This window comes from Mustela nivalis (genome assembly GCF_964662115.1).
Source record: "Mustela nivalis genome assembly, chromosome: 3".
Taxonomy (NCBI): domain Eukaryota; kingdom Metazoa; phylum Chordata; class Mammalia; order Carnivora; family Mustelidae; genus Mustela; species Mustela nivalis.
This window is the reverse complement of record NC_139022.1, coordinates 117,246,700-117,269,383: the sequence shown is the minus strand read 5'-3', so window position 1 is coordinate 117,269,383 and position 22,684 is coordinate 117,246,700. Positions and strand designations below refer to the sequence as shown.

At 44.6% G+C, this 22,684-nt stretch overlaps 2 protein-coding genes across 5 annotated transcripts in view; one reads left to right on the top strand and one right to left on the bottom strand.

The window, feature by feature from the left end:
• SIMC1 (SUMO interacting motifs containing 1) overlaps window positions 1-7,978 on the top strand; it is a 71,168-nt gene extending 63,190 nt beyond the window's left edge. For both annotated transcript variants that reach the window (XM_082723190.1, XM_082723189.1), the window contains 3 exons: window positions 181-337; window positions 442-526; window positions 7,134-7,978. In XM_082723190.1, the coding sequence (XP_082579316.1) occupies window positions 181-337; window positions 442-526; window positions 7,134-7,396 (505 nt within the window). In that variant the 3' untranslated portion in view covers window positions 7,397-7,978. The remainder of the gene's footprint in view (window positions 1-180; window positions 338-441; window positions 527-7,133) is intronic.
• A 109-nt stretch (window positions 7,979-8,087) lies between these two features.
• On the bottom strand, window positions 8,088-22,140 carry KIAA1191. 3 transcript variants are annotated; one of them, XM_082723191.1, is made up of 9 exons: window positions 21,901-22,127; window positions 20,745-20,861; window positions 20,401-20,487; window positions 17,751-17,929; window positions 14,367-14,493; window positions 11,926-12,050; window positions 9,938-10,044; window positions 9,603-9,745; window positions 8,088-9,496 (listed from the first exon to the last, which is right to left on the bottom strand). In XM_082723191.1, exons 3-9 carry the CDS (start codon window positions 20,426-20,428, stop codon window positions 9,288-9,290), a joined length of 918 nt encoding a protein of 305 aa, XP_082579317.1. In that variant the 5' UTR covers window positions 20,429-20,487; window positions 20,745-20,861; window positions 21,901-22,127; the 3' UTR covers window positions 8,088-9,287. The 3 variants fall into 3 exon arrangements, with proteins under 3 accessions (XP_082579317.1, XP_082579318.1, XP_082579319.1); XM_082723192.1 differs by lacking the exon at window positions 20,401-20,487 and having other exon boundaries at window positions 21,901-22,140; XM_082723193.1 differs by lacking the exons at window positions 17,751-17,929; window positions 20,401-20,487 and having other exon boundaries at window positions 21,901-22,126.
• Between the last annotated feature and the right edge of the window lie 544 nt (window positions 22,141-22,684).

The window sequence follows — 22,684 nt, the reverse complement described above, 5'->3', positions numbered from 1 at the left end:
AATTCAAGAACAAACCCACCTCTGTCCTGTTCACAAGGTTTGCGAATTTGTAGGTCTCTATCATATTCCTTCTTAGCTGTCTGGTGTAGGGCAAAGGTCAGAGCTTTCAGAGGGAACTGTGGTGTGTATTCCTTGAAGTGACAGCGGTGGTGGTTAACCCTCTTTGTCTTCCCCACTCAGGGAGATGTTCTTTACTACCATGGAAAGCCACCTTCTGCGCTGCAAAGTGTTAGAAATCATATTCCTCCACAGCTGCGAGACGCCCACCCGCCTGCCCTTGTCTCTGGCCCAGGCCCTCTACTTTCTGAACAATTCCACATCACTGCTCAAGTGTCAGGTACGAGCTTCCCTGCCTCGGGCAGGCCTAGAACACCTTCCCCATCACCCTTGAGCATGTAACTGAAGAAGGCACCCCCACCAAATGCTTTCGCTTCTCCGCAGTCGGATAAAACCCAGTGGCAGACATGGGATGAGCTGGTTGAGCACCTGCAGTTCCTGCTGTCCAGCTATCAGCACGTGTTAAGAGGTAAGCAGCCAAGATTGTAGGGGAGTCTCACAATGGCCACTGTCATGAATTGAAGTTACACAGGAGATTCTAATTTGTTAGCCTAAGGAAAGCATCGTTCCTTGGTTATAACTATAGGAGCAAGGAATGACTTCTTTGGAATCATTGCTATAAAACAGAAGAAATCACGTACTTTTTTTGTAGCAGATAATATGTTGGTCCTTGCAATTATTAGGCTGTACCAGCAAGCAGCAGCCATCATACCAGAAGTACTTTGTGATGACCTGATTAGACCTAGCATTTTACCCTGGCCCGTCACTGCGAAGTCATTGTTGGGTCATTTGCTCAGTGACTGTGGACATTATAAACATCGGTCAGTAGGATACAAACCCAGAGCCAATCAGTGGGAGGGAAAAAGCATACACCTCGCGGAAGTTGTAAGATGCTCTACAGATTGTGAAAGTGGCTTTGCTCCAGTCCCAGGCAGAGCCAGTGATCAAGGGGGATCCAAGAGGGTTAGACTAATTAACACTCAGGAAGCGAATATTGACCAGGATAATAATGGAATAGCTGCTTCAAATGAGAATGATTTTATTAGCCAAAGATTAATAAGACCCTTGTTCCCAATTACTGATGTAATTATTTCCAAAAGGAAAAATAGTGACTTTTTTTTTAACAGATACTTTTTATTTACTTGAGAGCACACATGAGCAGGTGGAAGGAGAGAGAGAATCTCCAGCAGACTCGCCGCTAAGCACAGAGCCCAAGCTGGGGCTCGATCCCATGAGTCAGGGCTGAAACCAAGTTAGGTGCTTAACCAACTGAGCCACTCACATGCCCGAAAAGATAGTAACTTTTTAGGGGAGAAAACACATTCCTCTCAATCCGATGTCCTGAGAAGGACGTGTCATTACTTAAGCAGTGTTCTTGCCAAAAATCCATGACCTGAATCTTACACAAAGAAGCATCAGATAAATTCGCACAGGAGACACCTTCTACAAAGTAATTGGTTTGTGCTCTTCAAAAATGTCAGTGTCTTAAAAACAAAGACAGACCAAGAAACTGTTCCAAATTAGAAAGAAACTAAAGCTCATTAATACTAAATGCAAAACATGATCCTGGATGGGCTCCTGAACCAGGGAAAAGAAGCTATGAAGTATGTTATTGGGACGACTGATGAAATCTAAATAGATTAAATAATATTATACTAATATTAAATTTCCTATTCTTGATAACAAACCTGGCTATGAAAATAATTGTCCTCAGTCTTAGGAAATCCAGAGTGAAGTACTGAGAGGTAGAAGGGCACAATGTTCAACTTCTTCTTAAACAGTGAGGAGGGTCAGTATGTATTTATATGTAACTATGTGTAAATTTATGTATTTCTATATAATCCACATTATATATATATATTTTTTTAAATTTATTATTTGACAGACAGAGATCACAAGTAGGCAGACAGGCAGGCAGAGAGAGAGAGAGGAGGAAGCAGGCTCCCCACCAAGCAGAGAGCCCAACGCAGGGATTGATCCCAGGATCCTGGGATCATGACCGGAGCTGAAGGCAGACGCTTTAACCCACTGAGCCACCCAGGCGCCCCCACATTTTATATTTACTTGCCATCATCATGTTGAGGTTGATTTTAGCTCAGTAATGGTACTGGAGAAGGTACAATGGCCCTTATACCCTTTTGGGCCTAAAACTGAGGAAGCTGTTGCAGAGAAATAAAAAAATACAGCACTGAATTTAAGACAGAAGGTCTGGGTTTGAATCCCAACTCCACCACTTACTCTGCTAACTTTATGTCTCTAAACCTCATTTTCTTCTTTGGAGTGGGGATGGTAATATAGAACTTTTCAAGACTGATTGTTAATGGATGTGAGAAAAAATAGTGAGCACTCAGTCAGTGTTAGTGAAATCTCAGACTGCCTATTTGCCCAGCCTGGAGTAAGCTACGAGATCTTTACATTTCAGGCTCTTGTAACTAAAACTTAAAAGTGCATTTTCAGAGCGCTTGGGTGGCTCAGTTGGTTAAGTGACTACCTTCGGCTCAGGTCATGATCCCAGAGTTCCAGGATCAAGTCCCACATTGGGCTCCCAGCTCCATGGGGAGTCTGCTTCTCCTTCTCATGCTCTCTCTCACTCTCTCTCTCCCTCAAATAAATTTTGTTTTTTAAGTGCATTTTCAAGGCCATGACCTTTGTGGTTGTGTTGTTTGTGCATTTTTTTAGCACCCTCAAAGAAAGGTACAGGGACTTCTCAGAGCAAAGCCCCAGAGGCAAATTCCATGTTGTACTTAGCCTCATCAAGGTTTACATAATTGTTCTTTTGGAAATCAAACAGAAAGGTTAATATTCAAGCAGCTTGGTTTCACTGAAAGTTCACCTTTAACACTCCTGTTTTACTTCTGTTTTGCTTCCCAGGGAATACAACTGGTCCTTGGGCAATAGTAATTTAACATGGACATGGGACCCACTTTCATTTCAGAATATTTTTATGCTTCTAACAAGGGAGAGGAAAGCCTAAGACCAGTGTACATTGACCAAGAATAAATAGGTGTGTTCCAATGCTATTTTAGCCTTACCATCCTCTCCACTTTCTTTGGAGACCAAAAGTTAAGAAGGAGAAAAAATATTTGGAGCCAATAGTTTGGAAACACTGTCCTCCAAAGAAGACAGCTAAATGGTACTCTGAAAATATCAGTATCCCTGTCAATAGGCTTTTTACTGTGAGGGCTCCTTAGTCATCCCTGCCCTCTGCAAGTGGTCTAAGGACATCGTTGAAGGCATTTTGGGTCAGCCTGAGTTGTCCAGCTCCGCAGGAAGGAGAAGAAGGGAAGAGGCTGGGCAGCCCAAGCTTGTCCTTTGTTTAGGGGAACATCTTAGCATGGGGGAAGAGAAGAAAGGCTAGGGAAGGGGCACCTGGGTGGCTCAGTGGGTTAAGCCGCTGCCTTCGGCTCAGGTCATGATCTCGGGGTCCTGGGATCGAGTCCCGCATCGGGCTCTCTGCTCAGCGGGGAGCCTGCTTCCCTCTCTCTCTCTCTGCCTGCCTCTCCGACTACTTGTGATTTCTCTCTGTCAAATAAATAAATAAAATCTTTAAAAAAAAAGAAAGGCTAGGGAAATTCACACACCCTGGCATATGTAATTCAGTAACCTGGTGAAGGTATCATCCCCTTTTCATAGATGGGGAAACAAAAGGCTGAGAGAAAAGTATGTGCAGAGCCAGGATTCAAACCTAGGTCTGTTGCCAAAGTCTGTGTGCAGTGAAAACACAGTGGAAGGAATTACTGTTCTATGAAATCACTGGATGGTATTAGAAGGTGAGAGTCTAAGGAATTTCCAACTCCCTGTTTTCTAAACTCTCTGTATATGGTTAAACTACTTTTGCATGGGGAAAACTATATCCCATACTTTGTAAATATTTCCAAAGAAGGCAGAGCAGCCCCGTGGAGCCATAGATGCTAGGCTGCCAGGTAAGCTCACATTCTCTGGCTGAGAGTAGCAGTCCCACCGCACCTCAGTTCCATAGCCATGCAGCTCAAGTGTGAGCCTCAGCGAAATTGCAAATTGCTTTATGCCATCAGTTTTCCTGGTATTTGTGAATTATTAATGTCTCTTATTTTGAAACTATGAATGCTAGGAATTTTAACATACAGTATTTAAAGGAAGAAAAACATCTGCTTTTCCTGTATTCCACTTGGCTAGACAACTTGGGCAGGATGGCCTACAGAAGTCAGACCTCAGTTCATTTTGAGGAGAGACACACACACAGCCTTTCTACAAGGAGCCCTATCCAGAGAGAAGAAAAAAAGCAGATGCAGGCAAGATCAGGTCAAGTCATATTCATCAAGGCAACAGATACAAAATACCTTCTGGTTGCCTGGCTCATTGGGAAAACTTCAGTGAATAAGACCAACACGCCACTGCCCTCACAGAGCTCACTATGAAGAGATTGACCCTAAACAAATAATCACATAAGTAACATATAATCACAGTTAAAATAAATGCTCTGAAGGAAAGGAGAAGTGCACAAAAAAGTGCACCTAATCTATTTTCGGAGGGACCTGCTCTGAAGAAGAAAGGCCTCTCTGAAGAAGTGATACTTCAGCTGAGCTAAGAAGTGCTGGTGGGGCGCCTGGGTGGCTCAGTCAGTTAAGCACTGCCTTCAGCTCAGGTCATGATCTCGGGGTCCCAGGATGGAGTTCCACACGGACTTCCTGCTGAGCGGGACATCTGCTTCTCCCTCTGCCTCTGCCCCTCCCCTGCCCCCTCCACCCCCCCTTGCCCCCTCCACCCCCACTCATGCTCTCTCTCTCAAATAAATAAATAAAATCTTTAAAACAAACAAACTGGGGTGACTGGGTGGCTCAGCGGGTTAAAGCCTCTGTCTTCAGCTCAGGTCGTGATCCCAGGGTTCTGGGATGGAACCCCCTGTTAGGCTCTCTGCTACACCGTGAGCCTGCCTCCTCCTCTCTCTCTGCCTGCCTCTCTGCCTACTTGTGATCTCTCTGTCAAATAAATAAATAATTTTTTAAAAAAATTAAAAACAAAAAAACAGTACTGGTGTTAGCCAGACACATAGGGCAGAGTTTTCCAAAAAAACTAAAAATGGCATGTTTAAGGGCCCTGAGGCTAGAAGTTATTTAGTGAGTCTAAGGAACATAGAACAAGCTAGTAGTAAGATTGGAATGTAGAGAGCAAGGAGAAAATAGCACGATGAAACTAGAATAGTAGTAGGGCCTTCTGGGCCATGTTAAGAAATGCCAACTCAATTCCAAGAGTGAAGAGAAGCCATCAAAGTGGTTTTGCATAAGGTTGCTCTGCCCTCAAGCTGAGTAGTTTGGTAGACCAGAGATGTGTGGGGGTGGGGCGTGGATAATGTTGGTGAGGGTGTGGGTTGTGTGCAGTAGGGAACGCAGTGAATGGGACAGAAGCACTTTGAAGATCAGTTTCTCAGGCCTTGGGTGACTGAGTGTGAAACGTGTCTCCAAGGTTCTACCATTGCAGACACGGACATAAATGAAGAAGGATCTACAGAGAAGATAAGCAAAGATAAAGAAGATACAGATCTACAGAGAAGTGGGGTGTGGCTGTTGTGGAGATTCCTATAGTGATGATGATGATGATGATAAAATAGTAATAGTTACCTCTAGGGGGCGCCTGGGTGGCTCAGTCAGTTGAACTTCTGACTCCGTTTCTGCCCATGTCCTGAGCTCAGATCTGTGAGCTCATGCACCTCGCTGGGCTCTACACTCAGCATGGAGTCTGCTTGGGAGTCTGTCTCTTCCTCTCCCTCTGCCCCTCTCCCTCTTCCCTGCTATAAATAAATAAATAAATAGCCTAATTTTAAAATGGTAATAATAATAGTTATCCATGGTAACCTGATCCAGGAACCTAACAGTAATACTATGAGCCAGAACATCTTGTATAAAGCATTGTGCTAAACCCTTTACATAAATCACTTCACACAGTTTACCAACAGCCTCTGATGTTAAGACCTCCCATGCCTACCGAAGCATTAAATCCAAGGCCTTGCCAACTGGAGCAGAATGGCTGAAGTCCACTTTCCCTTCTTCCTCCCCTCCTTTTTTATTTGTTATGGACTCGGCACTTTTTAGAATTTAATGTGTATAATCCGTATTTGTCGTTATTTTTTATGATCATGCCCCAAACATAGCCAACCATGGTCGTGCTGGCTTCTTTATCCTTTTGACGTATTCCCGTGTGTGTGTGTATGTGTGTGTGTGTGTGTTTGCTTTCCTCCCACCTTGTTTTTAAGCATTCCTACTTTCTTATAAAAGATGTTCCAGGTTCACCTTATAATTTCCTTTTCGTGGTCCTAGAATCACCCTTTTCTCCCCAAAAATTCTGGTTTCTCTTAGTAGGGAGTGAGGAAGAGCATTTTAGAAATCAAGATCTGGGTGCTAAGTATGCTGATTACTACTGGGGTTCCTGCTTCTAGGCCCTCTGACAACAGAGCTAGAAAATTACATAATTTTTAGAGAACTAGGTGTTCATAACAATACCTCAATTTCCACTCCCTCAGAATTCTTCCTCTCCTCCTATTCCATAACTGAATCACTCTTCTCCCACAGCAAGAACCCCTATTTTAAACATGGATATATTTACTTGGTCTCTCATACAACATACACATATTGTAGTAATTCTGTTTGAAACAATTTTGTGTATGTTTTATGAGAGACCAACATTACAGTAAACTAAAAAGCTAATTCAATATTTCTTTGCAATTCTTCTTATACTCAGAATCAGTCTCCCAGAAGATATTAAAAACTCACATGGGTCTTTTTCAAGTGGTTATATTAAATTGAAGTATAGTTGTATTGTTTAATCTAGGTTCATTGCTTAAGTCGAAAAAGGGAAAAAACTAAGAGTTTTAATTTGTACAATTTTAATGTGTAAAACTTGAGGACCAGAGAGAACCAAGAACAGAGACCTTTTAAGAAATTGAGTGACCACAGATATTCAAATGGCCTTTGACTTATACTCCAGTAACTACCAGTTAAGTCTTTGCCTAGACCCTACCTGCTAAAATTGGAGTTCATCGTAAGTCGTAAAGGAATAAAAAGCAGTTCAGAAGATTCCACTGACTTTTTCCCCTCTTGCAGAGCACTTGCGGAGTTCAGTGATTGATCGGAAAGACTTAATCATCAAAAGGATTAAGCCCAAGCCCCAACAAGGGGATGACATCACAGCGGTGGATGTGGAGAGGCAGATCGAGGCCTTCCGTGGCCGCCTGACCCAGATGCTGGGGGAGCCGCTGGCACCCCAACTCCAAGACAAGGTGCACTTGTTGAAGCTCCTGCTCTTCTATGCCGCCGACTTGAACCCTGACACAGAGCCTCCTCCAAAGAACTGGAGCAACCCCTGAGGTCCTTCGAAGCACTGAACACCAAGAATACCTCCTGAACTCTAGCTCCAGCTACCTGGAAGTTCTAGAAGTATCTGAAGTAGTTAAAAATCTTACAGGACCAAACCTGTCTTATTTATCTGTAGGTTATAATGACTTTCTAACTCTTTAGTAAATATCTTTTTTTGATATTCTATCCTAGCCCATTCTCCGATATGGCTTAAATATACAAGGTGTATATATTTTTTCATAAATTATTTATCTATACTTTTTTTGAAACAGGTAATACTATATGCACTATATGTTTAACATTTCCATTCAATATGTGAAAAAAGAAGCCCTCTGCTGAACAAATTCGGACATCAGAGTATGTCATTTGAGGTACAGACAACCTGTTTCAGAAGAGAAAGAGAGACTCATTTCTCCCTGATGAAACACAAACATCTTCTATTAGAGCTGTTATATTGCCTATGAATTTGACTTTGTGGCCAGTCTGTTAAGATCTAATGAAATGGGGGTGGGGGGTAGAAACAAAAGGACTGAGTGTATTACAAATAATTTGATGTTAAAAGGATACAATAAAAAGGCAATGGTTTTTCAAAATACCAAGTTTACCGTGCTTAGGTTCTATGGCTGTGAGTAGGCAAAACGTAACAACAACTCTTAAATTTAAAAAAACAAAAACAAAAAAAAACTATCCACATTTGAGAAAGCAGTTTAAGAAGTTTGTTTATTGTCAAAACAAATAAGAGATACAAGCATAACAGAAGACACAAATAAATTAATTATTTTGATCATTTTAGACTCCAGGGCTTCTCTATGGAAAGGTCAGCTCAGCTCCTTATGTAGACATGATAGTATCCAAAAAAAACACAACAGTGGGAATTTGAGACCGCATTTAAGACAATGACTGAACACATACATGGTGAAGAGAAATAAAGTGGCTTTCTTAGTTCCTTCCCTCAGTAACTTACATATTTATAAAAGTATGCAGCTCTTTATTGGGGGCAATGATTTCATACAGAAAAATTTTAAATTCTTGCACTTTCCAGGGGAAAAAAAAAAAAGTTTTATGTCTGACCTGAACAAGAAAATCAAAATAGGATGACGCTAGTTTCACGTGAACCTCAAGACTACCATCTAAATGTAGGTGCCGCCTTGTGCATACTTGAAAAAAGTTTAACATCTATTTATCTATACCAAACCAGTAGACTGAATTTTCTCCCTTAGGAAGTCTTCAAATTGGAGATAAATTATTTTCATTTTAAAAGTGCAAAATAGAATATGCAAGACTAGTGTTTATTCTGTGATACAGAAAAACAAAGCATCCCTCCCAATAGCACTGGCCAGAAGTGCTCTTGTAAGAAGTGGCTACAGGTGAGGTGACCCGGAAGGCTACCAAACACAAGAATGCTCCAGTTCCGGCCCAGGAAGTGGGGGGTCCCTGCCAAGTCTGGCCACCAAACAGATCTCAGGTCCCCCAGCTGACAAGACTGGAGCACACAGAAGTGCACAGTCATGAGGGTCAAAGTCTCAGCTAGTTCGGGCACAGCTCTACTAGGCCACGCACATGTTTACAGTGGTAAAGAAGTCGAGAAACCTACGTTCCGGAACAACACAAACGTTATTTACCTAGTAAGCAATGATCAAAGTTCTTGTCTAAGGTAAATGATAACAAAAATGGTCATGAGATCCCCCATACATCACTTAAACCATATAACATGGTTTCTTCCACACAAGGATAAGCTTTGCACTAACATTTCTCAAAAACCAAGTATACCTCCAGCTCTAGCGTTGGTTTAAGAGGTTTTAAAAGAAAAAAAAAAAAACCCTTTCCTATGTCAAAGCCAAGGTAAAAGGGGAGTTGGGTACAAGATACCCTCTATCCAGAGTTTCTGGAATACAAAGAGCTCTAGAAGCCAGTGGGTGTGAGCACATTTAAGTCACGGGGTTTGAGGTTATGGGTCCGTGCCTGTGTTTTCTTCCCTTCCATCACTGGGATGTCCATCTTTGGTGGCTTGAAGGTTGCTGGATCTTCGGCCATTCGGGTGGCCTGGACACGGATCAGTTCCATTGGAGAAGGCTTCTGGGCTCCTCTGTAAGCCTGGGTGGCAAAACCTCCTACAGAAGTAAACCAAAAAGCAAATTATTTCAAATTAGTAGGCAACCCCCAATGGACATGGTAAAATGCCATCCACATGGGTGTTTTTGGAAGGAGCTGCATTACCTGAATCAGACTTCTGGAGGGATCTCGGTCCAAAGAGGCTCCATTTATCTGCCATGTTTTTGTCCTTGTCCCCACCTGCAGAATCCATGGTGCCAGGATTTGGGCCAGGTAAGGCTGTGGAAGGACCAGAATTGAACCAGCCTCTGGAAGACAAAGAATAAGGCATACCATTATATCCTCTTCCTATGCCTCTAGAAGCATCTCATGCTGAGAGACGGAGAACTACACTCCCCCTGTTCCCCCCGAAACCACTAGGCTTAAAGTCCACTTTCGTATGCAGCATTAACTTTTCTAGAAGCACACTGCAGCTCAGGAGGCTCATGAGAAGGGCTCACCTGGACTTCTGTTTAGGGGAAGGGTGGGGGCTGCTGCTTGGGGTGGACTGAGCTGAGGCGGACTGCTTCTCTTCTCTCGTTATCTCTCCACTCTGTAGCTTTAGTTTCTGTCCAGATGGGTAAGAAGAGAAACTCTTTTAAAATGAAAGCAAATATAAAATAGCTCCTTTGGGTGTAAATAACTTGGTTCACACTTCACTTCAACTTCAGGCAAAAGGAACCATGTTAGTACGTAGAATAATTTTGAATTATAGAACAGATATTCCTTGATGTTGCCATACTAGACAAAATTCCATCTTTAAGAAAATCTATTCATTCTACAACATATCTCAAACAGCTCTGTACTAAATATCACACTAGAGCTTTTACTTTTGGAGAAGTAATTTTTCCATACTTGCCCAGTAAATGGAAGAACAAGAACTCAAGCTGGAGACATTGCAGGCCTTTTAAGTAGGGCCTTGAACTCTTAGGCTGCTTCTTCTACCAGGTACAAGCACTGACCTTCCCAGTGTCTTAAAGCCAAGAAGACTCAGGCATGCTATTCCTCTCCAGCTAAATGCTTTCTCTGTGGCGCCTGTCCCCTTCTCTCTCTCTTCCCTCCCACAGCCAGTGACTCTGGGTTCCCTGGGCATTGTAAACATGCCTCTGACATACAGACTAGCTGTCTAGAAAGAGAGAGACAAGTCAACCTCTCAGTTCTTCTAGATCAAGCCCCCGCCCCCACTGTCTCTGTGCTCCATGTCTAGTAAGTCCAAGCTATATTTCAAACAAATGAACATGTCTAAATGTTCTCAAACATGCACCATATCAATTTACATGAGATGGCATTTCAGCCATCCTCATGTTCTACTCGTGTGGCCAAGATGCAGAAAATGAGCCAAAGTCAACTCTACCATTATACAGAGAGAACTGCCCAACAAAGGAATTCTGACTCACACCTCTCCTGGGAAGTTCTCAAAGACTGAGAGTACCCCTCTCCAGAAGTTTCTGTCTTGTCTGAGAGATTGAGCTGGTCACCAACCCAACCTTGATCCCCTGCGGCAGTGGTTTCTAAACTTAGAATGCAAAGAATCATCTGAGATGCTCACTGTGAAATGCAAACAGTCCACAATGTCTTCTATCCTTGGCCATGGGCCACCAGATCCGTATTATTGCAGAGCCTTCTATATGTTGTGTATTGGGAGCCCCTTCAGGATCCAGACTCTCAGACAACTTTGGAATATGGGGGGAAAAACACCAGGAAATAGGGAAACAGGAGACCTGAGTTCTAGTACTATGACTGGTTAAATATATGACATTGGATTGGTCTCTGCATTTATAAGATATAAACAATAGTATCTACCTCCAGGATCAATACAAAGATTAAGTGTATGCAAGTACCTCACAGATCACTATGAAGTACCAACTGGCATTCTGCGACAGAAAATGCCTTGAAACTACGTCATCCATCGACTGTTTGGTTGTTATTGACCTTACCAAAAATCATTCTTCACTCGTTTACAATTTTAGAAATGAAAAGGCAGAAACATTTCCATTCTACATCTGATTTTAATTTTGTAAAAAGGAAACACAGAGCCTGATCTTCCTTTCCCGCTAAAGTGTTACCTCTGTTAACATTACCTAGTTCTCCTTTCTCCCTCAAAGTTGGTCACTCTGGTACACCAAGTACCCGCTTTGTGGGCCCTAATTGCTCACACACAGCATACCTATAAGCTCCAAGTCTCAGCTGCTCCTCCTAACCATAAGGAAACAAAGCATATCCCCCCACTTTATAGACAGGTAAGCAGAAACCACAGACTAAGAGCCCTGGAGCTTTCAAACAGAAAGCACCCCCACGTGGGACTAAACCAGAGCTGAACTGCTCACCTAATGCTTTCCACTGCTCTCCACATCCCCCAGCTAAGCAAGCCAGTAACGTCTAAGCCACAGCCGCACCTCAAGCTATGAACAGGGAGGGCTTTTTTAAAGTTCCTAAGAAACAAGCTTACGTGGAGCGCTTCTGCCACTCGAAGGTACTTGGTCTCCTCGGTGGTAAGGCCCTTGTGGGGTGTGTAGCCAGCATCGCTCAGCCCTGCCTGCTGCTCAAAACGCTGAATGCTCTCCTGGGTCTGTTCTGGGAACAGAGGAGATGATGGTCATACCCATCCCCCCTCCCACCACAAACTGGGCGAGTTCAACACAGACAGCCACTCTTCTCCCCAGAAGCAAGAGACCAACCACACTGACCACCTGAGGAAGAGGGGTTCCCCAGACAAGCATCACAGCAGTAATGCTGAACCTTGTACAAAAGTTCTCTAATGAGAAGGAAGCCCTCCCTTACACCATGCTAAGAACAGGTTACTCCTGAAGGGAGTGTCAGGTAACCTCCAGGGAAACACTCCTCACCCTCCTTTACTTGTGCACTGACATTTTCTTCGTACTGAGAAACTCAGCATGGAGAAGGCAGCTGACATTCCGGAAAGTCCAAGTTCTCCAAGCGCAAAGCTTCCTCAGCTTCAACTCACCACCCACACACAGACTTCCACCAAAGAGAAACGTGCCACATTTTGGCTGCGTGGCACCAACATGCCAAGGAGATCCAAACCACAGAGAACATGCCTTGGACTGGCCAATGTTTCTCATGTATGAGTTCTGCCATCCCAGCACCTGGCGTAACAGACAGGCCGAACTCAGTGTTAGCTCAGTCTGGCCTGACAAGCTCACCAGTAAGTCAGTGAGCCTGTGGAATGGCAGACAGCTGCATTTTTGCTTCCACGGCACCCACACTACGTAATCCACCCCTTCACACAGGAATGTGGCGGCTGTGGACCCAAAGCCTAGATGCTAGATGTCCTTTATGACTTAGTCATTCCCCTCCTAAGGAACTCTTTTATGATCATTAGAAATCGAAGCAAAGGGAAAAAAATGCATCAAGATGTTTTCCAGTCTTACCAGGTAGCCACCTGAAGATGCAAAAAGCAGGAAAGGATTTAATGAGTACCAGGATTTTAAATTCAAGTTATTTTTTTGTTTTTAATTTAAGACCAGAGCAACAAAGTTCATGGAAATACTAGTTAAGAAAAATAGGATGGGGGACGCCTGGGTGGCTCAGTTGGTTAAGCAGCTGCCTTCGGCTCGGGTCATGATCCCAGCGTCCTGGGATCGAGTCCCACATCGGGCTCCTTGCTCTGCAGGGAGCCTGCTTCTCCCTCTGATTCTGCCTTCCACCCTGTCTGCCTGTGCTTGCTCTCGCTCTCTCTGACAAATAAATAAATGAAATTTTAAAAAAAAAGAAAAATAGGATGGTATGTCTACTCTACCTGTGACCATATAAAAATACATTTAAAAGTGGAAGCGACGAGACCAGGCAAGTGTCTGAGTGACACAGCACACTGGGCTGCCAGCACATTCCGTACAGTGAGGGACAGTGTTTTCAATGACCAAGTGACCCTGTACTAAGAGAGCGTAGGCTGAGCTCTCGAGCCCTGCCACAGTATGTCCTCAAGCTGGCAACACACAGGGAGTTATCTGCCGAGTCCAGTGGTCCTTTACGTTGGAAAAAACAAGAGTCTGAGTAAGAGTCTGGACTCTTAGTTCTTCAGTGAATTCTCCAGAACTGCCCGAGACAAGCAGATGCCCTCCTGGAGCGGATGAACAAGAGCTTCTGACCTGGAAACTGAGCCAACCAAAGCACCTCTATGTGCCACGCGAGCTACTGCAGACAGGCAGGGCTGCGCATCTGATAGATGGTAACTTCCCACAGCTTCCAGAAGCGCCCTCCAGAACTGACAAGTTCCCTTAATTTGTTACAAGGTTTTAAAAGAGAGGAAGAAAAAAAAAAAAAAGGGAAGAAAAAGAAAAGCAAGCTCTCTTATTCCTGGTCTCATTAGAACCGCAAACCACACATTCTTAAGGCGAAAGACGCTTGAGGCACCAAACTTGCCTCAGGTCCAGAAAGAGAAATAACTTGGAGCCTTTCAATTAAACAAAAAAAAAAGAAGAAGAAGAAGAAGAAGTAGTAGTGCAGGCAGGGCAGGTGGGAGATGCTATGGTGTGTATGGTGTGTCTCCTTCTCCAGGACGGACTGGGAGTCATGGCAGTGGCTCACAGCCACCAAGCACCAGATTCCTTACTTCATGGAGAGGGAAACAGCCTCAAGAGTTAAGTCATTTGCCCAATGCCACACTGACACATACGGGAAAGTAAGACCATCACCGACAGAGCAACGAGAGGGAACCTAAATTAACCGAGATGATTCATATAGGGCCAATCTTCCACCTAAATGCATCTCCAGCACCGGTGTGTCAGCGACCACGCTGACAAGCGCCAGGCTGTCAGGCCACGTCATGCAAAGGTGCAGACGCTGCGCCATCCCCCAGAGCCAGCTTGCAGGAAGCCCCAACTCCTCCCACCCCCATGGCCCTCTATTCTGAGGATGCAAAGTGCTTACTTGTGATCAGAGAGTTCATGATGACATGAGTCGCTTTAGCCTTCACCACAGGGGCCTTGTCCGCACCGTCAGTGGCCGATGACAGGGTCACGGCAGGGGAGGAGACACTGGCCTCCCCTTCCTCCACCTGTTCAAGAGAGGTAAGGAGACACTTAAGCTGGGCAGGGGAGTCACACAACCAGATTTACTCCTTTGGGGAAGAAGTACTGAACTAGGGTGCCTGGGTGGCTCAGTGGGTTAAGCCCCTGCCTTCAGCTCGGGTCATGATCCCAGGGTCCTGGGATGGAGTCCCGCATGGGGCTCTCTGCTCAGCGGGGAGCCTGCTTCCCCTGCCTCTCTACCTGCTTGTGATCTCTCTCTCTGTCAAATAAGTAAATAAAATCTTAAAAAAAAAAAAGTACTGAACTACCTTTCATCTGATACATAAAGAAATAGCTGAAGGGGGGTTGGCTGTCTCCAACTAATTACATAGGTATTATCTTTAGTGACAACACACAAAGACATTATAAGCACAGTGTGAATCTATAAACATGGGAAAGCCAGAATTTGAAACTCTTGAGGTCTACTACCTTCCCAGCCCCTGTCTGTCCAATATCCTATACTACTGTGTCCCTAAGAATGCAAAAGAAACTCTTATTACTAAGCCCTGACCATGTACCAGGCACTGTGCTGGCTTTTGCTTCATCACTGCATTTACTAAGTGGTTCTCGAACTTTGCTGAGCATCAAAATCCCACAGGAGGACTTGTTAAACAGACTGCTGGCCGCAGCCCAGAGCTGATTCGGTGCGAGGGGAGGATGCAGCTCAAGAATTCATGTTTCTAACAAATTCCCCGGTGATGCTAATGCTACTGGTGCCCAAGACCAAAAGGTTCAATAGTCTTTTAACACAAACCAAAATAATGATCATGATCATCATCATCATCATCATCTAAGTAGCTCCCAGTCTTTCACATGAGAGAACTGAGACATAGCACCTTCTGTCATCTAAACACTGGACACTAGGCTCAGGAGTAGCAGGGGGAAAAAACTGTGTTTATTCCGTTCTCTGCTTCTCCAAAGGAATTGAGGAGAAAGATGGTCCAAAAGGAGGACAGCAGAATAAAGTCCTGAAATGCTGCAACCCTGTTACAAAATAGGATTTACATCTTTTAGCTGTAACCCTACTTGAATAAAAGGGATCTCTGCTTCCTTACTTGCAGCGTGGTTGTGTTTGGGAATGGAGCATCAGGACTAAAAGAATGCATGTAATGAGTCAAGCCAAGCTTTCCTCTGAGAGAGCAGCTGTTCCAAACTGTCAACGGTTCCAGCTAGGGCACGAGAGAAAACTGGAAGCCCATCCCTTGCCCAGTGGAATAAGCAGCAGCCTTTACCATGAAATGCGTGTGCTCCGCCAAAGCACTCTAAGAAGCCAAGCTTGGGGCGCCTGGGTGACTGAGTCACTTAAGCATCTGACTCTTGGTTTTGGCTCAGGTCATGGTCTCAGGATCACGAGGTCAAGTCCCAAGTCCAGCTCCATCAGCACTGAGTCTGCCTGAAACACACTCTCCCTCTGCCCCTCCCCCCACTCATGCCTCTCTCTCTAAAATAAATAAATAAAATCTTTAGGGAAAAAAAAGGAAGAAGCCATGCTTGTTTTCTGCCCTTGTCCCTTGAGTCTGCTGCTCTGGCCTCGCAGCCAGGCTGCCAGGCCCCTTCTCCCTAGCACTACCTGGACTTTCAACACTGAATGGTTTCTCTTCAACAAATGACTGGGTCAGATTTCCGTAGATAACTGATCTAGAAAACTTCCCCCAGAGCTGTAGGGGACGCTTTCGTAGAAAGAAGCTCCCTATTTTGAGAGCTTCCTGGGCAAGGGAAGGGGGCCTCTTTGGAAAGGAAGGATTAAATACAGCTCTACAAAGTGAAAGTTTAGTAAGGAGCCAGGAGTCACACTACCCAGTATATCAAGCCTTCTAATCTTCTTCTATGTAATCCCCACAACACGTCCATGCCATAAAGTATTCTCAGCTCTCAGATGAGAAACACTGTGACTCAGGGGCAAAGCTGTGTCCCCAAGGTCATTGCTAGTACACAGTCCCTTAGGGGATTCACACCCAAGTCTGCTTGAGCAGCTGGTTACTGTGTACTTCCTGCCATGCCCTAAGCTGTCACGGGGCTCAAAGTTCAGTGAAACTAGCTGCAGGTTAAATGGCCTCATGGAACTTGGTGGGCCTAGTTTATTCAGGCATGCTTGGTGGCTGGAGAGTCAGAGGTGAGGGAGACACACAGCTTCTGCAGTCAGGAAGCAAGTCTGCCACAAGCATGTGAGAACCTATGAGGCCAAACTGCACAAAAGCGCTGGAGAGCAGATCAAGGTGCAGTTAGGGTGTATGTGTGGGTGTGTATGTGTGGGTGTGGGTGTGTGTGTGGTAGGCCTTAGGAAAAATGCAGCCTTTTTTTTAAAGATTTTATTTATTTAGTTAGTTATTTGAGAGAGAGAGAGAGAGAGACAGAGAGCGACCATAAGCAGGAAAGCAGAATGCAGAGGGAGAAGCAGACACCCCACTGAGCAGGGAGCTCCATGTGGGGCCCGATCCCAGGACCCTGGGATCATGACCTGACTCAAAGGCAGACTCTTAACCAACTGAGCCACCCAGTTACCCGAAAGAAGAAGCTTTTACGGAAGATGGCAGTGGAAAGAGGCATCTATCTGAGGCAGGAGGAACAGCATGAGGAATAGCACAGCATGTGTTCAGAAAAGAGCCAATTTTCCCCCAGTCACCCAATGAAGATTTTTTTAGAAACCCACTTTATGCCAGGTCCTCTGTTAGCTACTGCCGATGGGAGTACAAAATGGGCCATGGCCCTGACCTCAAAAAGCTAATGGGAGGTGATAAAGTAATATAGGGATTACAACAAGGGTCTGCGGTATAGGGAAGAGCTCAAAGGGAAAGGTAGTAGTCTTATCGGGAGGATGGAGGAAAACCCTCACAGAAAAGACGTCTGAGCTGAGACTTAAAGGATACCACTTATCAGGCAGCTGGAGTGAGAAGAGGGGTAAAAGAACAGGATTGGGACTATTAACATGCCAGGCAACGAGCAGTGTGACACCAGACTTAGAGGCGTAAGATACTCAGTAAGTGCAAGAAATCCTAAATAATTTGCGTGGCTGGATCACCCGGCAGAGGGATGACACAGAAGAGTCTCAGGTAGCAGACATGACCATTCTCATTTGAATTCACAAGAAAAAAAAAGCCCACCAACTCCAGCTGAGGCACTGAACACATACAAGAATTGGTGACCGCCCAATTCTGTGAGGGCCAGAGCCACTGAAGGCTTCTGGAGCAGAGGAAGGAAAACAAAGAGGTCAGGCTTGCCAGAAGCAGTCAGTGGCGTCAGGTACCTTGGCGAGGTGCTGATACTTGCGCTCTGGAATCACTGGCTTCCAGGGGATGCTGCCCATGTCCGATGGAGGAGGAGTCATGGGTGTAGGGTCCTCGAGGGCATCATCATAGCTGAATGCCCGGCGGTACATCCCGATGGGCAGGGACATCTTGCCTAGAGGCCCACTAGGCCCAAGAGCTAAGAACAGAGATACCTGTCAGGACGGGTTCAGCAGTTGAACACGCTAATATCTTTAAATTCATCTCTAGGCAGGAAAGCTCTGAAACACTTATTCTTGGACAGAGCCATAGCTCATTCTGGAATAGCTAATCCACTCAAGGAAAAGTAACAGTACTAAGTCCTTTCTTTATGAAGGACACCTTGAATTCTCCACTTTACCCATTCAGAAGCCCTAATCCATTTTTATGGAGTAGAATAACAAAGTTCAATTTAAATTTACTTGAGCAAACTCATACAACTTCAAAGTACAGTTTGGAATCAAAATCTAAACCTATCTGACTTCAAAGCTTATGTTCTTTATGCCACAGAAGCCACCCCACACAATGCCAAGGTTCTCAATTCACGCAGGACTAAAGATATGAAGTTGTTGATCCCATTTAATAGATAAGGAAACTTAGCTCCAGCGGTATAAAGTGATTTGCCAAAGCTCATACAGAAAGTAGCCAGCGGGGGCTCAACTGCAAATCTTCTGCCTTCCCTATCTAACTCTACCAAAACAAAACAAAACACAAAACAAAAACCCAAAAACAAAAGTGCTATTACAAGAAATATTTAAAACAATTTGCTGTCCAGTGTCACCTCTAGTTTCAAGTATTCTGTATGATTTAAACACAGAGCCAATTTCCGTCACTGAAATTGTTGGCAACCACTCTCACTGAACGCTGGCAGGCGCTCCTGCCATTCCAGTTCACTGGAAAGGACTGGCGGAATGTCCCGCAGTGACGCAGGCACCCCACTTCAAGGGCACTCTCAGTTCTGCCAGGCCAGGGAGCAAAGTTCATTTTGCTTGCCCGCTAATCCTTTTATAGCAGAACATCAGTCCAGATCCTGCCTTCAGCATGTTTTCCTGCTTAAAATTATACCATAACTCTCCAAGGCATCAACTTCAATGGCAGTAAGTCCCAAACCCACAAAGACACTTCATTTAAACAGCAAGGGGAACAAGCAGCTATTATTTTTATTACTATTAATAATAATTACTAACAAATCCATAGAAATAAAGAACTGGTGGTTGCCAAGGACTGGCACGGGACAGATAAGGAGTCATTGCTAATGGGCACAGGCTTTTCTTTTTGGAGTGATACAATGTTCTGGAATTAGATGGTAGTGATGGTTGTACAACCATAGGAATATACTATATAATATACTATATTATACTATAGTATAGTATAGTAGTATAGTATATACTATACTATACATCCATGGGAATATACTAAACATCACGAAATTGTTCACTTTAAATGGGAATTTTATATGACATTTGTATTCTCTCAATTCAAACAAAGGCATCAGCAAAGAATGATTACCAAATACCTCTCCTTGCTGGCCAGCCACAGCCCTCGTCTTACCTGATCCTCAGTAAGTAGTTATTCTTCCCATTTTCCAGCTCAGGAAACTAAGCATAGGTTTTAAGTGACACCCGGCATAACAGATCTAAGCCAGTGCTCACATTCTACAGGCAATACTCCGCACTCCCCACACTACAACGCTTTAACCTTCTGAGCATAACTCTATGGCCCAGGGGGTTACAGGGAGTTTATGGTAACCACAGCAACAGTGAAAGACAAACTAAAACACAAACGGATGATGTCAGAGACGAGAGATGGATACACATCAGGAGACATGGGGGAAATGCCGCTATTAATCCACTTAATTTGGAAGCAATTTTGAAATATCCTAAAGCCTCCTCCCAGCAGCCATCTGACAGCCCTCCTAAAAATAATAAAGCCAGCTAAAATTCAGTAGGTAATATACTCCTACAGACAGAGACCAAAAAAAATTGAGCAGTAAATATATATTCATCATTAAATTTTAACTCAATTTCCACGTATGTAATGCTTATCTTCAGAGCAACCTTGAGAGGCACTATCTTTACTGAGAATCAGAATTTGAGTGATGCAGATTTCATTAAAAATCACTGGCCCTTCCCACTAAAATAGTCCTGGGAGGAATCAATGACTTCAGTAACGCAGAAAGTATTGCCCTACACAGACCCAGGATTCATTAAACGTTACCGTGAGCATTTTCCCAATTCCCCAAGTTTAATCTGCCTTTCGATCAGGCTGGAGACTTTTTGCCCAGACCTCTGTTCTGCCTACCCCCAATCCCCTCCAAAAAGGGGAATACGTACGTATTACAAGAACTACACAACTTATTCTGTATTCTTATTTGATATCTGTAGGAAAGTGACAAATCTGGCATACCTTTAAGTATGAAATGACTGTTCTCTTTCAGTTTAGGGTTTGGGTTCATACACTGCCTGGGTGGTTAATAAAATAATGTTTAAATGATGCCAATCTATTAGATTTAAGTACTTGCCTGGTGGCAGAAAGTAACCACTAATACACGGTTGAGGAAAAAAAGTGGTTTCTATTTAGCTTAAAACATTAAGGGCAAAGTAAGACTTTATCAAAAAGAATTAAGTTTACCAGGCACTTCTGGTTGTCTCGAAGCCATTGAAAGACTGGGATCCAGATGCTTTTTCTATATAGAATTCGGAGCTGAGTCCCTGCCACCTAATAAAAATAACAAAGGGCATTTTCTTACAGTGAACACCAAAGAATAGCTCCAGTGCTGTTCTTCTGACAGGCACACAGAGTTTTATGGCTTGTTTACACGGCTGAAGCACACATAAAAGAGCCAATGGGTGACAAACGTGCCAAAGGAGATTAAGAAAATTTTTTTAAGGAGAAAATCAAAGGTCTCACCTGTGGCTGATATTAACACCTGTGATATGACAAAGACACTATATGTGGTAGAAAGGTCACCTTACCAGAGTGAAATGATGTGATGATTGATTATGATGACAGACAGGTATTAACGAGGAACATTGTCCAGCTGCTGCACATTAGTAAAGCTGTTCAGGAAGAGTCCATCCATTTCAGAGGTTCTAAGAGTGACAAACAACTAGCATTGGTATAGCCCTTCAGAGTCTGCCAAACACCTTCCTGACCTTCATGTATTCCCCACAACCTTGCAAGAGTGATTATACACATCATTTTTAAGTAAGTTAGGACTTACTTAACCAACTGTAAGATGCTATTTACCATAATGGGTAAATCCATCCTTTGTTGCTAACACTAATACTCCTAGGGGTTTTAGACAACACTTATCTTGTGTTTTAACCCTGCCACAACTCTGCAAGGCACGTATTATGTATCCCCTAAAATTTTAAAAGAAGGAAACTAAAAATCAGGAGATGTGATTATGTGATTTATCCAAGGTCACAGATAAGTAGCCGATCTGCAAGGCTTCACCCCCATTTTTAGGGGTATTAAAATAATGCCCTGAAAAAGCCAAGTTATTTGCTTTTCAGCTTGCAACACTGTCCCCTCCACCTGATTAAGTTCAGGGGACAAACTAGTTAGTTCTTCATTAAAGAGCATCGTAGAAACCAAAGTTCAGCCATCCTCCGTGTCCAGGAAGCATTCCGACCCACATACATCCTTTCAACTTCCCTCTCCCTTTCTCTGTTCCCACTCCCCCGCAGAGCTCACGCGACTCCACGGTATACGGAACAGAGCCACCAGGATTTGAAAAGCCAGGTCTGACCCAACCCCACTCCCACCCGGCGAGACTAAGGAAAAGATTAAGGCCCGGCCCTGGCACAAGCTGAAGGTCCTCCGAGGGCAGGGCAAGGCGGAGGCATAGGGGTGAGGGCGAAGAGGTCCCGGCCTAGGCCAATCTGAGGAAGCCGGGTACAGGGGATGCAGGGGGACCCGCAGAGAGAAGTCCCACTGGGAGACCCCAGAAGGCGGGACAGGAGAAGAAAGGGGAAGTCGGGCCGAGGTCTGCGTCTGGGGAAGAAAGAAAGGAGAGGGACCGAGAGGCCCCGGGTCGGCTCCTTGGTGAAGGATCCAGAGACGCGCCCCTTCGGATGCTCGAAGGACAGAGCCCCAAGGAGGTCCAGGTCCCGTCCGTCTGATTACCTGTTCTTCCGCCGCCGCGAGGCTGCCTGCGGCCCGAGCTCTGGCACTAAAGAGGCTCTGAGGACCCACGTCTCACGAGACGCTGCGGCGCAGTATGGACCCAAGCCATGGTGTGAGCAGCGTTATGCCGGTGGCAACACCGAAGGCCCCAGGTACCAACAAGGGAACACAGGCCGCCGGGCCAGCCGGCAGCTTTTCCGTAAAGCTTTCCGAGGTCTCTTCACATCACGCGAGACTTGGCCCAAGAGGCCCTCAGGGCATGCTGGGAGCTGTAGTCCAAGGTCGGGAAGGCTCCGCGACTTCATTTGCAGGGTGAGTTGGGGGACTAGTTCCGAGTGTAGAACCAGCCAACTCCCTGAAGAAAAGCCACCCTTTTCCACCATCCTCTGCCTTGGTCCGCAACAGGCTGAGGAAGATGGAGATGGCACTGCAAAGTGACACCCTCAAACACGTTTCGCGGAGGTGAATTTGGGGCCCAGAGAGATGAGAGCTCATGTGACCGAGAAGAGGTGAAGTGAGCAGGCACCCCCTTCCAGAAACAGCTGGGTTAGGCAGGGTTCATACTAACAGCACAACCGAGGAGCGCCTGCTCTCCTTTCGGTGACGTGGTCCTAATATCATTTCCCTTTTACACTAAGAAAAGTGACACTTGGAGAGATGACATATCAAATGTCACATCCCGAAGGAAGAAATCTTTTTCCCCCCTAATGTGTTTACAAATATGACAAAACAACAAGGTTGAGGAAGTAAAAGAAGATGAAAAAAGAAATCTATCCCCTTTTCT